The sequence below is a fragment of the Cyprinodon tularosa genome, unplaced genomic scaffold, assembly GCF_016077235.1.
Source record: "Cyprinodon tularosa strain WSP-4 unplaced genomic scaffold, ASM1607723v1 ctg118, whole genome shotgun sequence".
Lineage (NCBI taxonomy): Eukaryota > Metazoa > Chordata > Actinopteri > Cyprinodontiformes > Cyprinodontidae > Cyprinodon > Cyprinodon tularosa.
This window is the reverse complement of record NW_024037981.1, coordinates 1,141,689-1,158,822: the sequence shown is the minus strand read 5'-3', so window position 1 is coordinate 1,158,822 and position 17,134 is coordinate 1,141,689. Positions and strand designations below refer to the sequence as shown.

The window sequence follows — 17,134 nt, the reverse complement described above, 5'->3', positions numbered from 1 at the left end:
TGAGAAATTTAAAATATGATGGGAAAACTAATAGGACCATCAGAAACCGGCAGAGTGACATTAGCATGAAAACAAATTAGAAATTATGAGGACGAATTTCATTATGTATTTCATTATATTGGGTTAAAATATACAATTTGGAAAACTAGTAATTATTTATTAATTTCATTTTATTATTATTATTTATGTTGTTTTTTTTCTGGATGTGAGTCTTGTTTCCTGGTTTAACTCCTTTTCAGTAGGTGGCGGTAATACACTTTAACTAGTTTGCCAACCGTTATACAGCTTTTCAAGAAGAAGAAGCAGAAGCAGAAGAAGACGCCACCAGATAAACATTTCTCCATTTTAGAAACTCCTCTCGTAGGATGGAACATCTGAGCGCAATAAGTGTAAAAACTGTAACTTCTGAAGAGACACAGCAGCTCCTGCGGGCGCAGAGTGCAGCTATGGGGGACATTTCAGAAACGATTAAAGAAGAGGAGAAGGGATACTTTCCGGATGCCAACATCCTGCAGGCTGGTAGGTTCTGCTACACTGGTTAGGTCTGGATGTTATGTGGAATGCAGTTTAGGCACATTTCTATATGACGAAAGGATAAGGATCATAAAGCCGAAATGGGCTCCAGTACTGTGTGAAAACAACACGAAACCGCCATTTTGTGAGTGGTAATCTGGGCTTTTAATGTGTTTTTCGGAGGAAACGGTCAGATGCTGCTCCGCGTTGGGGTGACGGGTGATGTCACCCGATGTGACGGATCGTTTTTCTCAAGTAGTGAATGTGAAATTAAGCCTCATGAGGCATTGAACCGTTTGGCCAAATTTGCTTCAACGATCCCCACAGTTCATGAGGCTCCATGTGAACCTGTCGCCACCTACTGGTGGAGTGCAGAACTACAGTTTGTAATAAAATATGTGATTTTTTTTTTTAATTGTTTTTCTTTTTCCATTTAAGGTCCATTTTAGTGAAATAAACTCAAGCAGACAGTGAACGTGTTTGTGCAAATTGGGCAACGATGAGTAAAATGAAAGGCATTAGTCATTTTTATTCAAACATTATAATTTTTCCACATTTTTGGGTTTTAATCGGGTTGGAAGTTGTCTTTAACCAATCTTTTGGTTACCCAATCTATATTTTTACTAGGGCAAACCAATGCAAAGGGTCATTAGCCAAAATAATTAAGTATAATCACAACTTTCAAGAGCCAAAGGTGGATCTCGAACCATCAATATATATATTGTGAATTGTTTGATGGGGAAAATACTGTTTAACACTTCGGTGTTAACACTAACTGTGCCCATTGGCTTGCTCAAATTTTGATCATTACATCAGAGGTCTTCAACAGGGGGTCCGCGAACCCTAGGGGGTCCAAGGAGGTACTGCATGGGGGTAACGAAATCTTTGATTGATTAGTGTTTTTTTTATATCCCCCCCCCCCCACCCCCCGCAATTTTTTCCACTAATTGAAATGTCTTTAAATCCACATTAACATGAATTCAACACACTGTAGTAAAAAGATCAATGCAGGCAGAAGATGTCTTTCAGTCATCAATGCACGCATTCAGCGACACACAGGAGCTCTTTCAATCTGGGCACCGTTTCATTCACAACACCTGTCCCATCAACCAGGAATCAGAATCAGAAATACTTTAATAATCCCAGGGAGAAATGACTTTCCTTACATTACTCCATCTGTAATAGAGTGACTATAGGACCAGTTTGATAGAACACAATTTCATACTATATATAATTAGGGGGTCCCCGCTCCATCTTGCCATCAGTTTGGGGGTCCTTGGCCTGGAAAACGTTGAAGACCCCTGCATTACATGGTTTATTCTAACCAAAATAGTTTTAAGCAACTAGACTGGTTGTTTTTCCAACCAATCTATTCTTAGAATCTATCCAAACTTTATCATACTGACAGCAGCTCTTCTCCAAACTCCCTTATCTTGACTGAATCCTGAGGCTGTTTAACTGCCTGTCAAAATTCTTGCACTTCCCGAACCACTTTGCGAAGCGGTCACGTGGTTTCACGGTAGCGAGGCCTCGGACATCATCAATTTTGGCCCGTCCGCTAAATGAATCAAGCCTGGACACACGCTTCGGGGAAACGCCTCCTCCATTACTCGACACATGCCTCGAAGCTTCAGCTCATCTCATAACGTGACCAGTCTCAAGTATCCTCCGTGGTGCATCATTTGCTAATATGTATTGGGGATCGAAGTTGGGGATCAACTTTGTTGTTGATTTGCTGCAAGGATTGCTTTTTTGTGCAGATCTGGTATAGAAGAAGAATTTCCTTTTAATTTTGATACGTTTCACTGCTATTTCTGTTTATATTTTTAAACTAATAGAAATAACCTGGCCTCTCAAGTATGTGTTGAATTTGCCTTCACAATACATCTACTCAATGTGCTTTGCAGAGATAATCACTCAGACTGGTAAACAGATTTCTATTTTGGAAAACTGATTTGCTTTGGGTCACTGACTTTGCAGGAAGATCATGTGATAACAGTAAACTAGCTTCTGACTAGGAAAGAAAGGGATAGGTAGATGAGTTTGGAGACAGTATCCATACACTAAGGCATACAGTTGGTCACAGTGAAAGCTGAGCTTATCACTGTGTCTAAGAGAGAAACAGTTGTAAACACTGAAAAAAAAACCCTAATGCTGCTTTTAATGGAACACAAAAACTTTTTCCCCAGTGCCAGCGTGCAGAAAGAAAAGAAAGAACTGATCCAAACCAGAGACAAGCATTTTTTTTTATTTTATTTTTTTTTTTTTTTTGGGTATTGTTTTAACCAGAACCAAAGACCACAAGATTGTAGGCCTGTATGTTTGCAGGTCATTTGTCTGTTATACATTTGACTTTTAACACAACAAATCCAAAATTAAACAACTAAAGAAAATAAAAAAGGAAACATCTCTCTTCCACTGAAGCCCTGTACTTTACATAAAAAGTAAAAAAGTTGAAACTGTTGATTTTTGCACATTCATAAAAAAAAATTAATAACGATAAAAAAAAACTATATTGCCTCATAACATAGTCAGAGCAGCTGGAAAAGAGAAACTTATTCCTACTCAAAAAATAAAAAACGTTTACATTTTTGAAAAGAAGACAAGCATGTTTACCTTATTGAGTTTAATAATGTGTGCAGGTGGTTAAAAATATTACCACAATGCAGAAGCGGCGTACCGAGGCTGAGCTTTGCCCACAAAGTCACCTGCACAAATCGTCCATCGCCATTTGTTGGACTGATGAAGATCGGTTGGAAAATTTTACATATTGTCCAACCTTAATTAGAAACATAGAGAACAATGAGATCTCTGTTTTACAGTGGGGCAAATAAGGATTTCATCAGTTCTTCACTCCTAAACAAGTTGAAAATGTGATTTTATGGATTTTTTTCCGAAATTATTTATTTCTCCATTTCTTCCAATTAGGTCTAGGTAATAAACAGGATTTTTACCATTTCTGTCATTCACTACGATAACCGATGACAAATTTCCCATGTAGGTAAAAGAAAGAAACTTAATTCTGCCATTTTCATGTTTGCACTGGTGGCTTGTATTTCCTTCCCTTTAAGACACTACAGCAGGTGTGTAATCTCGTAACTCCACCGATCCAGTCGGAAGCGTAAACAAAGAGATGGGTGGATGAGCCCAATGAAGAACCGTCTAACACAGCTGTAAAAGACATTGCATCAGTTGATCCTGTGGAGCCGAACCAGAGCAGAGATGAAGCTGAGCGAAGTAGTCGAGAACGCGTTGTCAGAGTTGAGGGCGTGCGAGTTTAAACGATGAAAATTGTTCTCCCTACACGCTCAGTTCGATCGCATTAAAATTACGCCATAGATGTTGAGCAAAGGAACATGAAATGCAAAGTTTGTCTTAAAACTGTCGGGACTGCCCAATGTAACACATCCAACCTGCACCACCTACAGCACAGCCACGCTGTTGAATTCAAAGATATGCTAAATGCTCCATTACCTTTGCTCAAAAATGTTTACAAGAGAGGAAACATTTTCCTCCTGTTCAATTAGACATTGTTTTATGTTTAAACCTGAATGGGTAAAAGACTCTAATATTTAATTGAAAGTAATATGTAATGTTATTTATTCCAAAAATAAATTATAAATAGATCAGTTGCGTGTCCTGCACATGACTGTATTGCTGATAAAGGAATCGGAGTATAAAATATACACTATATATATTAGGGATGCACGATATAATCGGCCCCCTATCGGTATCGGCCTGTATCGGCCTGTATCGGCCTGTATCGGCCTTAAAACTGAATATCGGACATCGGCCACCCCACCGATATTTAACCCGATATTTGATCAGCTTCTGAGTTTCTAAAGTCTAAAAAAAAAAAAATAATACTACTTCTTCTTCCTCAAAAACTTCTTTTTTACAGACTTAAAAACTTCTAAAGACGAGGGAAAAAATATTGATACATTAAAATATCACAATATCTTCATATGCTGATATATTGCCATTTAAAAACACCATATCAATCTCTTTTACTAATGAAGAATTGCTATGTCATCGTTATGCTACGAAATACCCCAAAAATTCACAAAATTTTGCCATATTTTTATATGTTGATATATTGACGCGGTATCAATCTATTTTACTAACAAAATCTCACAAGAATTTGCAAAATATCACGAGTTTGTAACAGAACGATGAAATTTCACGAGATTTTGAAAGTAAAATAGATCGATACCGCGTTTTTAAAAATCTATTTGATATCAGCATATGAAAATATATTTGAGTATATTATTTTTCAAAGTGTCAGAAATGGATAACAAAACTGCTATTTTCAATGACTACTTATTTTTGTCCAGCTTTAACATCGGTATCGATATTGGTTATCGGCTACATGAGTTTTAAAATATCGGCATATCGGATATCGGCCAAAATCCCAATATCGCGCATCCCTAAAATATATATATATATATATATATATATTTACACTGTATATATGTATAAATATAGTATACTATTGAGGTAAATCTGCCCTATCGTTATTTTGATTTGAAATCATATTTCCCAGCTAGGGTTGTCAAAAGTATCGAAACTCAAAAAAGTATCGATACTGAAATGTTGTATCCGGATACAATACTCGTTTTTAAAAGTATCGATACAGTGCTACCACCAGTGGCACCTAAGCAGTCATTCAGCTAAAGTGCAGAATAGAGGACAATGCACTTTTAGAACACTGTGTGATTGAATAATTCTGTGCACTTTTCAGTTTCAGACTTTTTTTGTAAGAGGTGCAGCTGCTGAGAATTATTTTTGTTTCTTAACCGGTTTGGCTAGTGTCATTGTTATGTGTGCAAAGCTTAGCCAAGGAAGCAACACTTGATTTTAATTTTATACGTTTTTTTATTAAGCTTGCTTAATATTGTGCACAGCATAAAACCTTTAATGTATTTATTTATTGTATTTTATTTATTAATGAAAATATTTTTGTAGAATTTTTGAGACTTTGTTTTTATCCTTGTGGTATCGAAAATGGTATCGAGTATCGAATATTTTCCTTAGTATCGGTATCGAGTTGAAAAGTTTAGTATCGTGACAACCCTATTCCCAGCCCTACTTCTGATCCAATCTGATACCGATACCTGGGCTGAGCGAGTGGCTGATATCCACTACAGATCCTATTCTACTGTTGAATGAATGAACCATATATCTTGTCATGAGAGTGAAGGCTTTAGCCACTACATAAACTTTGTTAAAAAAAAGATAAATTAACAGATATGAAAATACTTTAGATTATTTATTAAGAAACAATGAGCAAAAAGGAAGAAATACCAGTTCTATGCAAAGTGGATTGGACAAGATCTCTGATTTAGTTAATTAGTCAATATTGGAGCCAATATACGATTCAGGGACGGGATTGTTGCTCTAGTCTTCCCAAATTAAATCATTTTAATTTGGAGTTGTTGTTAACCTATATGTTTTATTTCACACAACTGTTATTTTTTTAGTCATCTTTTATGATTACAATTTTAATCAATTTTAACTCAAGTATTAAAAACTACATGCATGTATTTTAAAATAGGTTTACTTTATTCAAAAATATATTGTGACAAGTAACAAATATTTAGCCAACAATAAATGTATTGTAACATTTCTATTAACTATTCATAACATAAATCTTGTGCAAGTAACACAAATGTTCACCCAACAATAATTATAGTGATTTTTCAATATAATGCAGAGTTAAACTGAAGATACCGACTGGAACAAAGGACTGTATTAGTTGCAAATAACAAAGCAGAGTCCAACTTTTAGCAGAGTGCTTGTAGTGTTAGGACTCAGCGTGTCATATTTGTAGGAAACAAGGCTTCTATATGGTGTTTATGGGCATCATGTCCATCCCTATATAAACAGCTACAGCGTTGGTCATCTGCTTCCACTGCACACTACACCTGTTGTACGGCGCCGCTTTAGAAAAAGAGGCAGCCAGCGTTTGTGGTCTTTTCTTGTTGTGGTTGTGTTTGTCTTTGCCCGTTCTACCGATGCTGCACTCCCAAAGCTGGGAGCGCTGCTCTCACACTGTGGGATGCCTTTGCCGGAGATGCTGTTACCTGTTAGTTGTGCTGTTAGTCTTGGTTTTGTAGGAATTTCGCCAAACATTGCGCACTTCTGTAGTCTGGTCCACATCGGCCTTGTCAAAGCCGAACCACTTCCAAAAAATCAACGAAATACGAGTCTCTTTTCTCGTGTCCAACTCTTCAGATTGAGAAGCAGCCATGGCACGAGTAAACAGTGCAGCATTCTGTCGGGCAGCAGGAGGAAAGAGGTGCTGGAAGCAAACATGCAAGTAAAAGTTGCAGAAGAAGATACTTCCTCGATTTTACGATTTTTCCAAAATTTCAAATTGTGGACTTTTAAAAACGTGAATTAATCGAATGAACTCAATGTATAACCCAGCCCTATCTGCAACTATTTACATGGATGCAAATAGAAACGGTAGATCAGTTGCAGCTTTTGAAAGTGCTGCATACTCTGTTGGTACTGAAATCCAGAATTCAGAACAGTCTGTAATCTGGAATCAGAGGTCAGATCGAGCAGGGCGACCTCTGATGACAGGTGATGTGCTGTGGAGGTGCTCAAAGGTCTATCCAGACATTCTTTTTTGGGGCGTCATTATTCAGGAAGGTTTTATTGAAACCTTCAAGCAGGTGTTGAGGTGAGAGGAAATCATTTTTTTCATAGTTTGAATGTTTTTGTCATAACTCTATAAAGCCCTCAAGCTCCAGGAACTTTTCAAAACTCCCCCATCCACTCTCACAGCCCACTGCTCCAGCTTTCCCTTAAACACTGTGACCTCAGCTGACCGGTTCATTGATGTTGTTTTGGTGAAGCCTAGTTATGGCTAACCGTAACATTTTGGGTAATTCCTGTGTGGGAACAACTGCTCACCATCCTTATAATGTCCGGTCAGAAGCTAAATTGATTTCGTGCATTATATTTTTCCACAATGATTCGGCGATCCCCAAAAATCATCTCATGACTCCAATTTGGGTCTGGACTCCAAGGTTGAGAATATCTGATCTAAGGGAAAGTTTTAGCAAGGCAAGGTTCATTTATTTGAATAGCATACTTCAATACAAGAACAATTCAAAGGGCTTTACATTCATTAATAAAAATAACATGGAAGAAAAATAAAAGCAAATGAAGATAAAATCATATTAAAATCAGGTAGTAAAACAAACAAATCAGTTGGACCAGAACCTTAAACCTTATTTAACAGTTTAGCTTTAACAGTCAAAGCCATTTCTCAACAAATAAGTTTTTAACTTCAAAGAACTCAGCAGCGTTACAGTCTTCTAGAAGTTTGTTCCAGATAAGTGGAGCATAGGAACTAAATGCTGCTTCTCCATGTTTGCTTCTAGTTCTGGGTGCACAGAGTAGACTGGAACTAGGAGACCTGAGTGGTCTGGGTGGATCATATACTGACAACAAATCTGTTATGTATTGATCTGCTCATCCATTCAGTAAGTTATAGACTAACAGAAGGATTTTAAAGTCTACATTTTACGCTACATGGACCCAGTGTAAGGACTTCCAAACTGGGTGGATGCGCTCTACATTCTTAGTTCTAGTGAGAACACGGGCAGCTGCCTTTTGAGTCAGCTGCAGCTGTCTGACTTCTTTGGCCAAACCTATGAAGACACTGTTGCTACAAGCATGCTTAGTGTGAGGGATTGTACTTGAGTCAGTGAGTCAATGCAATAAACTGGTTTTCCTTAGATAGAAAACTTTGAATCAATTCGACTGTATGATCTGGTTAAACTGTAAAGTGCCTTGAGATGACTTTTGTTGTGAATTGGCGCTAGGGTTGGGAATTGAAAAGATTTTCACGATTCCGATTCCCTTTTCGATTCTATGAAACGATTCGATTCTTTATCGATTCTTTTTTCGATTCCAATTTGGGGAAAAAAGGAGAACAAACAGTTTGATTATCAGCATCAACTTTGTTTACTTAACTATTGCACAATCTTACAAAATCAACAAGATCAAGATGTCCAAAGGAAATGTGAAACTGGAGTAACATCTGTGTTTAAATGAAAAATGAATACAAGAACAAACTTAATAACCAACAATGTCTAATAACAAATGATGGGATAATAACCTATTTTAAATAACAAAAAATACTAATTATAAAACAGTAGTAGGGAAAATTAACAGTTCTTTTGCAGAAAGATGAGCATATCTGCTTTTTCTGGAAGGATACGGGATCTTTCAGGGCTTATGGTGTCTCCAGCCGTGGAGAACACCCTCTCAGATGGGGTGGAGGAAGCCTGCACACAGAGGTAGTTTTCAGCCAGTCCAGATAGCAAGGGCAGAGTATCTTGCTTGTTCCACCACCACAGTGTGGCGCTATCCCTGCAGGGGATGGAGGGCAAGCTTTTACAGAGCTGGATTTCCTGATCTACCCTCTGGGCTAAGGAAAGACGGGGCTTTGATTCACAAAGTGACCGCAGCTCGCTGTCTTCCTCCTCGAATAGTTCTTCCAACTTGCGTAACTTGCGTAACTTGGTAACTTGCGTAACTTGCGTAACTTACGTATAAAACGTGACGTAAGTCGTGCTCCCCAGAGCCGGCGCTCTAGGCTCTGGTGCTGCGGGAATCGAAAAAAGAATCGTTCAGCGAGCTACCAAACGATGCCATGGAATCGGAAAATACGGAACCGGTTCTGAACAGGAACCGGTTTTCGATTCCCATCCCTAATTGGCGCTATATAAATAAACTGAATTGATTTGAAATAATTCTAATAAAGATAAATACAGAATGAGTTTTTCAAGATCCTGCTTCGACTTTATGTGTCTTTAGCGTCTCTATACTCCAGTCAGTGGTGAAGGGAAATTAGCTGATTATTTCAATAATGGATTGATCACGATACATTTTTTTCAGCCCCAAATCAATTAAAGAATAAATACATTTAACATCATAATATATACTGCATATATCTATTGAAAAAATATTCTGTCTAGGCTAACATTTTCTAATTTACATGAGGTCTTTTATTTTTTTGCAGATATTCAGCGGGTGGTGATTGTTAAAGAAGAAGCTCCTGTAGACCACAAACCTTGTGCTGACCTTCATGACCCAAACTACTACCACATAAAGGAGGAAAAAGAAGAAATCTATGTTAGTTTGAGGGGAGAGCACTTCAAGGAGAAGAAGATTGATACCGTCAGGTTTCCAGTTACCGCTACTACCATTAAGACCATGGATGATGACGACCAGTCCTCCCTGCTGTATCCAGACCAAATTGAAGGAGCGAAACAATATCATGGAGATGAGTCTGTTTCTATAAAGACTGAAGACACTGAGAATGTGGATAATGGCTGTGATATAAAACATCCAGTCTATGAGCTGCATCACTTTACAGACTCTGGACTTGAAGCCAAAGACGTGAAAAGTAACCAGGCAGACAACTCAGAATCTAAGTATAAAGGAAATATTGTTAATGAACCTTTTCCTAAACAATTTTTTTACAATTGCTTTCTTCAAGGAGACACAATAAATTCAGAAATGGGTCATTCAAGCACCCAAGATAACAAATGTTTTACAGAGAGGGAAAATGTGGACTCCGGAAAGAAAATAATGGAAGGAATGAAGTTTACCTGTGAAGACTGTGGTAAAACTTTCTTTAAAAAAGAATATTTAAGAATTCATAAGAGAATCCATACAGGAGAGAAACCTTACAGTTGTGATCGCTGTGGGAAGCGATTTGCTGTAAAATCGACGCTAAGAACACACATTATAATTCACACCGGAGAGAAACCCTTCTGTTGTGATCAATGCGGAAAAAGATTTAACCGTAAAACAACTTTAAAGAAACACATTAGAATCCACACAAGACAAAAATCTTCAGAAATGGAGTCGTCAATTATACTAAATGATAACTGTATAACAGATGGACAACATGTGGAGTCGGGAATAACCGGAAAGGGAGGAAAGTTTAGATGTGAGGTTTGTGGTAATACCTTTATGAGAAAACAAAACTTAAAAGTTCATAGACGAATTCACACAGGAGAGAAACCTTACCGTTGTGATCTATGTGGACAAAGGTTTCGCAATAAGCCAATTTTAAACACGCACATGAGAATCCACACAGGACAGAAGCCTTTCTGTTGTGATCTCTGTGGGCAAAGATTTTTCGAAAGAAAAAATTTAAACACTCACATGAAAGTCCACACAGGGCAAAAGGCTTTCTGCTGTGATCTTTGTGGACAAAGATTTAGCCGAAAAAACACTTTAGACAGGCACATGACTACCCACACTGGACAGAAACTTTTCCACTGTGATCTGTGTGGACAAAGATTCAGCCGAAAAGCAAATGTCAGCACACACATGACAATCCACACAGGGGAGAGATCTTTCTGTTGTGGATTCTGTGGACAAAGATTTAGCCGAAAAAACACTTTAAACAGACACATGAAAATCCATGCAGACCAGTAAGCTTTCTGAAGGCTGTTTCACTGAACAAAGATTAGAGTATTAGGCTTTGCTTGTTTGCATATCCTGGCCTAATTATGCCATTAATTGGTTTTATCGAAAAAGTAAGAATTTATTCAGCACAGGGATTTTTTCTGTGTAGTTAGCCTGCTCCAGATCAGGCTAACACTCAGGCTTAGTTAATCCTGTTTGTGTATCTGTCCTGTCGGTGGTTAAACTAGGGCTGGGCGATAATTCAATAACGATATATATCGATCGATAGACGTGTGGCGCAATAGAAAAAAATAGGCTCGATAAAAGTTCGATAAAGAAACGCAGTTTTCCTTCCTTCTCATTGTAGCCTAGCATGTAGGTTTATGCTAGTCACTACTTCCTCCCAACCAATCACAATCGCGGACCCAGGCACGCCGTCACAAAGCGCCGCCCTCTCAAACCACAACACAGAGCACATGAAGATGTTGCAGCAAGGAGAGGCGGAGGAAATTGTTCCAAAGAAGTGTTCTTGTAGTTCGGCAGTCTGGCAATATTTCGGTCATGGCAAGTCGGACAAAAAACAAACTACAGTCATCTGTAAAATGTGTCGGGAACCAGTGAAAACCAAGTCTGATAACACAACCAACTTTTTTTTTTTTTTATCATCTCAGCCGCTCACAGCCGCAGGAGTACGAGCTGTGTTGGCCCCGACGCGGCTCTCCTCCGAGGAATCTTCGGGAATTTCGGGAAATATATATATTAAGTTCTGGGCAGTTTCCCATAGGGTTGTCACGATACTAAACTTTTCAACTCTATACCAATACTAAGGAAAATATTCGATACTCGATACCATTTTCGATACCACAAGGATAAAAACAAAGACTCCAAAATTCTACAGAAATATTTTCATTAATAAATAAAATACAATAAAGGTTGTATGCTGTGCACAATATTAAGCAAGCTTGATAAAAAACTTAGAAAATTAAAATTTAGTGTTCCTTCCTTGGCTATGCTTTGCACATATAACAATGACACTGGCCAAACCGGTTAAAAAATAAAAATAATTCTCAGCAGCTGCACCTTTTACAAAAAAAAAGTCTGAAACTGAAAAGTGCACAGAATTATTCAATCACACAGTGTTCTGAAAGTGCATTGTCCTCTATTCTGCACTTTAGATGAATGGCTGCTTAGGTGCCACTGGTGGTTGCACTGTATCGATACTTTTAAAAACGAGTATTGTATCCGGATACAAAGTTTCAGTATCGATACTTTTTTGAGTATCGATACTTTTGACAACCCTAGTTTCCCACGTAGTCCCAATTAGTAGTAACACTTGAGAGAAAAATGCTGAGGGGCCAGCAACTTCAAAGTACTAACTCCGGTTAAAGCAGGAAACTAAGCTGAACCAGGTTCAGCTTAGAATAATCTAAATATATTTGTTATATTTATTTTGGTCACTTTTAGTTTATTCTTTGTCAGTATTTAATAACATAACTCATGTCTCTTAAGTTATTTTTCTTTAAAACAATTCTGTTATGGTTAAAAAAGTTGGTTAAATAAATATTTAATTGGAAGTCTGTGTTTCTGTTCTTTATTAAAATTAAATCATTTAGCAATATCATAAAATGTCCAGGCAGAGCTGCACATAAAATATGGTTTCAAATCTTTTCAATAATTATCGATATGCATTTTCTTTTATCGATAAGTTTTTTTTCTATATCGCCCAGCCCTAGGTTAAACCAGTGAGTTTTAACAGTGATTTGGTTTTCCTCTATTTGGTTTTTTTAAATCAGCCTAAATCAAAACACCACTGATTTGTAAATTCAGTCAGGTACTGTTATTTTAACATTATGATAGCCTATGCCATTGTTAACATTATGACGATCTATGTGGGCAACGTTAATGTTGGAATACTTTTGACAGTTTGACAGAGAGGCCTTTAACAGTAAATTGCACGTGTGTAAAAAATTTGAGAGATGTGGCTGACAAAGGGCAAGGGTAGGGCTGGGCGATTTGCCCTTACATTAATATTAGTGTTGCCATACCGATACCATACCAATACCATCTGTTTGAAATAGATGCGTGTGTGTGTGTATACATGAAGAACTGCATACTAATTGGATGTAAAATAATTGCCATCATGGCTTTGTCAAGCTGCTGCCTACCTTTGTGAAGCAGTAAAAAGACAAATACAAAGTGAATCCAGTAGAACTTTTCATGCCTACCTTGAATAGGTGAAAATAGCTGAATAAACTTTTGGCTCTCATAATGGTATTGGTGTCCTATTTGTCAGGACTTGCCAATACTGACACCACCATTTTAGTGCTGGTGCTGGATCGGGGCCCTGTCCGATACTGGTATCGGTGCAACACTAATTTATATGACGATAATTGGGGCAGTTTTACATTGATAGCGAAAAATGCACAATTAATACTCCGGCTCCTCTATCAGAAATAAAGGCATGGTGAGAAAATGCAACTTATCTATTCATAATTTATCGAACAAATCACATTATATCCATCCCTCCATCCATTTTCTGACACTTTAAACCCAATTGAGATCGCGAGGGGTGCTGGTGCCTATCACCAGCCATCTATGGGCAAGAGGCAGGGTACACCCTGGACAGGTCGCCAGTCCATCGCAGGGCAACACAGAGACAAACAGGACAAACAACCTTTCATGCACACTCACACCATCACATTACACATTACTTTCAAATAAATATTAAAGTCTTGTACCAACTCAGGTTTAAACATTCAACATTGTCTCACTGAACAGGAGAAAAATGTTTCCTCTCTTGCAAACATCTTTGTACAAAGGTAATGGAGCCTCTTGCATATCTTTGAATTGAACAGCATTGTTGTGTTGTAGGTGGTGGAAGTTTGATGCGTTACTTTGGGTAGTCCCAACAGTTTTCAGACAAACTTTGCATTTTGTGTTCTTTTGATCCACATCTATGGCGTAATTTTGGTGCCACCGAACTGAGCATGCAGTGACAACAAATTGCATCAATTAAACTTGTACGCCCTCGCTGCCGTGAGCTCAATTCTGACAGCGTGTTTTTCTCTGCATGCTCAGCTTAATCTCAGCTCTTGCCCGACTCCACAGGAATAACTGCTGTTATTTAATTTACAGCTGTGTTAGACGCTTCTTCATTGGATTCATCCACCATTCTCTTTGTTTACGCTTCTGAATGGATCGGTGGAGTCACGTGATTAGACACACTGCAGTGTATTAAAAGGGAAGGAAACACCAGCCACCAATGCACACCGGAAAAACAGCAGAATCATGTTTATTTTATTTTTTACCAACATCGGAAAATTGTCGGCGGTTATCGTAGTAAATGGCGGTAACGCTAAAAATCCAGTTTATTGCCCAGGCCTGAGCAAGGGTGACTCAAGTCTGGTCATATAATTATCTTCTTTAAAGGTTATTTTTATGTTGGAGAAGTTAGAGATTGTATGTGTATCTGGTAGTTTCCTTTGCAGGCATCTTTCTATTTAACATATTTTATCTTTTATTCGGACCAAGCTCTAGCACATTTTTCTTTTCTCAGGACATTTAGACACATTTTTTTCAATACTAAACTATTGCTGTCACTGAATAGGATAATAAACTCATCTTAATCCTAAAATATCTTTAATCAAGATAAATTCAGCTGAACCTTTTACTAAAGGACGTCTTCATTTGGACAAAGATCCCAAACGGATGCCAATCTAGATGGAGTTGAATAAAACTAAAGCAATTTGTGTTTTTTATTAGCCTTGTTCGAGTTCAAACAAAATCTGGTTCCAAAAAAACAAATTGTATCCAGGATTTGGCTTTTCTGTGTTCAACTAGATGTGATTTTTTTTTCTCTGTCATTAAACAAAGTTCCTCCATGTGATTCCATATTGTGTAGATGTCAACTTAATGTCTCTGGAAATAAACTGGATCTATCTGTCTTATGAAATGGAGTTTGACAACTGGTTGAAGAAGCAAGAAAAATGAAATATGTTTAAGCTTTATATTTGAAACTATATAATAAATTAACATTTTGATGATGCTCGTAAATCTGCATATGGTCTAGTTTATTCTGTTTAAAGAGATATTTTGTATGACTTTTCTGAACAACATCTTTAAAATCACCTTTTTATTTGAACCTTTATGAGTAAAACATTGTTTAATGAGCAAACTGACATCTCATTAGTGGAGAGCCAATGCATCTATAAGCCTGTAGCCTATTTTCCTTAATTAGGTTCTGGAAGTTCCAGCATTATTCAGTGGATGGTACTTCAAACACGTCTATGTTGAATGGGTCCGACTTGGCAAACAATTGAAGCGTTCTATTCAAGGTTGATTTTGTGGATACTAAGAAGCGACCGGCATTCAGCTTTACTCAGGCACTAATGGTAACTCCACGTAAAGTGAAAAGTAAAAAAAATAAAATAAAGATCCTTCTCAAGTATTAGCGTGCACAACGAGAACAAGTAGAAGAGTGCTTCAGTTCTGTGTTCATTGGAAAACTGTGTAATGCCCCTTTAATTTAACAAGAAAGGACTGTGGTAGAACATTTAATAGAAAAGAAAATTTAAATGCTCAAAAGAGAATGCACACAAGTGAGAAACCGTACAGTTGTGATTTATGTGGAAAAAGATTTAGCGAGAAATCAAATTTAAAAAGACACATAAAAATCCACATGGGAAAGAAACCTTTCGATGGTGATCTGTGTGGACAAAAACGTAGCTTAAAAACAAGCTTAAAACTGACTTAGCAGCAGATTTGTGATTTCAGTGCGCATTTGCTTTATAAGTATTTTACTTACATAAGAGATCAAACTATTGGACACTGTTTTAGATTTCTCTGGATAATTTTGCTGTATAAACACTGTTAATTATAAGTGGGAGAAAATGCAATTATCATTTGCCAAACATTTACATCTATATATGTATATGAATAACAGAGACAGGGCTGTCAAGTCAACAGGTTTTAGTTGTGTCACAGTTCATAAAAAATATCCTGAATTCAAGGAATGTTCATCACAAGGTTGAAAGAGTCAATAAAGGATTTTTTTTTATGTTAACAACAAGGTTAAGACATGCAACTATGCTGACCAGAGAAACACTTAGCAGATATTTATTAAAACTGTTCAGATAAATTAAACTGAGTAGGAGGAAAAAAGACCTAAGTGCTCCCCTAGATAAACTCACACACAGAACCATGATGAAATTCCCTTCTGGCGAGTGTCTTCAGCACTTAAAATAAAGCGTAAATCTCAGAGACAAGATAGATTAAGTTCACCTGTAGTTTTGAGGGCAAGGATACAAGGATCTCCTCACAGAAGACAATAATAATAGAAAATAAGAATATCATAAAATAATAACAAATAGAATTAAAAAAAAATTATAAATGAAATCAGTAAAGTATTAGCACGCTAACCTTCACAGAAAAAATTAATCCGGTTAGCCCAACACCTTAAACAAAAGAAACAAAAAAATAATGTAAAAGAAATGGCTTTACTTCCTGACAGATAAAGGTTCAATATTTACTCTGTTTCTACATCTCTTCCCCCTGGTTCTCATCCTTTAGGGATCAAGTGAATCAGTTAACAGTAAAACAATAATAACTACTGATTTAAAACATTTCTTTAGTAAAGTACCTATTTATCCAACCTAAAGGGAAGTGAACGACCTATGTATCACAAGGCAAGTGTCTTAAGCTTCTCTTGTGATCATCTAATACACATTAACAGCAATGTATATGAAATAGTTACATATATTTAGCACTGATCAGGGGTTTTCTGACTTAAAGGTAATCTCCCTCTCTGAATTAGCTACGGTTATTCAGCTTTAGAACCTTGTATTCTGCTTTGACCAAACACTTGAATGACCGCAGGGATTTTCTATGCTTGTTTTAAATCAACAGTTGTATTCCCAATTTTGAAAAGGCCTGGATTAGATGTATTTGAAAAAAAGAAAAATCACATGGCTGAAATTTTTTTTTCCGGACATGTTTTGAGTGACTTGAAATCATGCTGATTTATTAGTCACTAAATTATCATGATAGGGCAGCATTTGGTTCTGTATCAGTTTTATTATCCACAAAACTGGACCGTATCAAGCATTACAATGAAGAAAACATGCCATTAGAACCCCTAAAACATCAGCAATATGTAAATTACTTACTTTTACTAGTAACTAGT

The 17,134-nt window shown here is 37.1% G+C and overlaps 1 protein-coding gene across 1 annotated transcript; it reads left to right on the top strand.

The window, feature by feature from the left end:
- Positions 1 to 285: 285 nt before the first annotated feature.
- On the top strand, positions 286 to 11,322 carry LOC119771502 (gastrula zinc finger protein XlCGF57.1-like). The gene is made up of 2 exons (XM_038267533.1): positions 286 to 519; positions 9,554 to 11,322. The coding sequence occupies exons 1-2, from the start codon at positions 366 to 368 to the stop codon at positions 10,981 to 10,983; spliced, it is 1,584 nt and encodes a 527-aa protein (XP_038123461.1). The 5' UTR covers positions 286 to 365; the 3' UTR covers positions 10,984 to 11,322.
- The last annotated feature ends 5,812 nt before the right edge of the window (positions 11,323 to 17,134 follow it).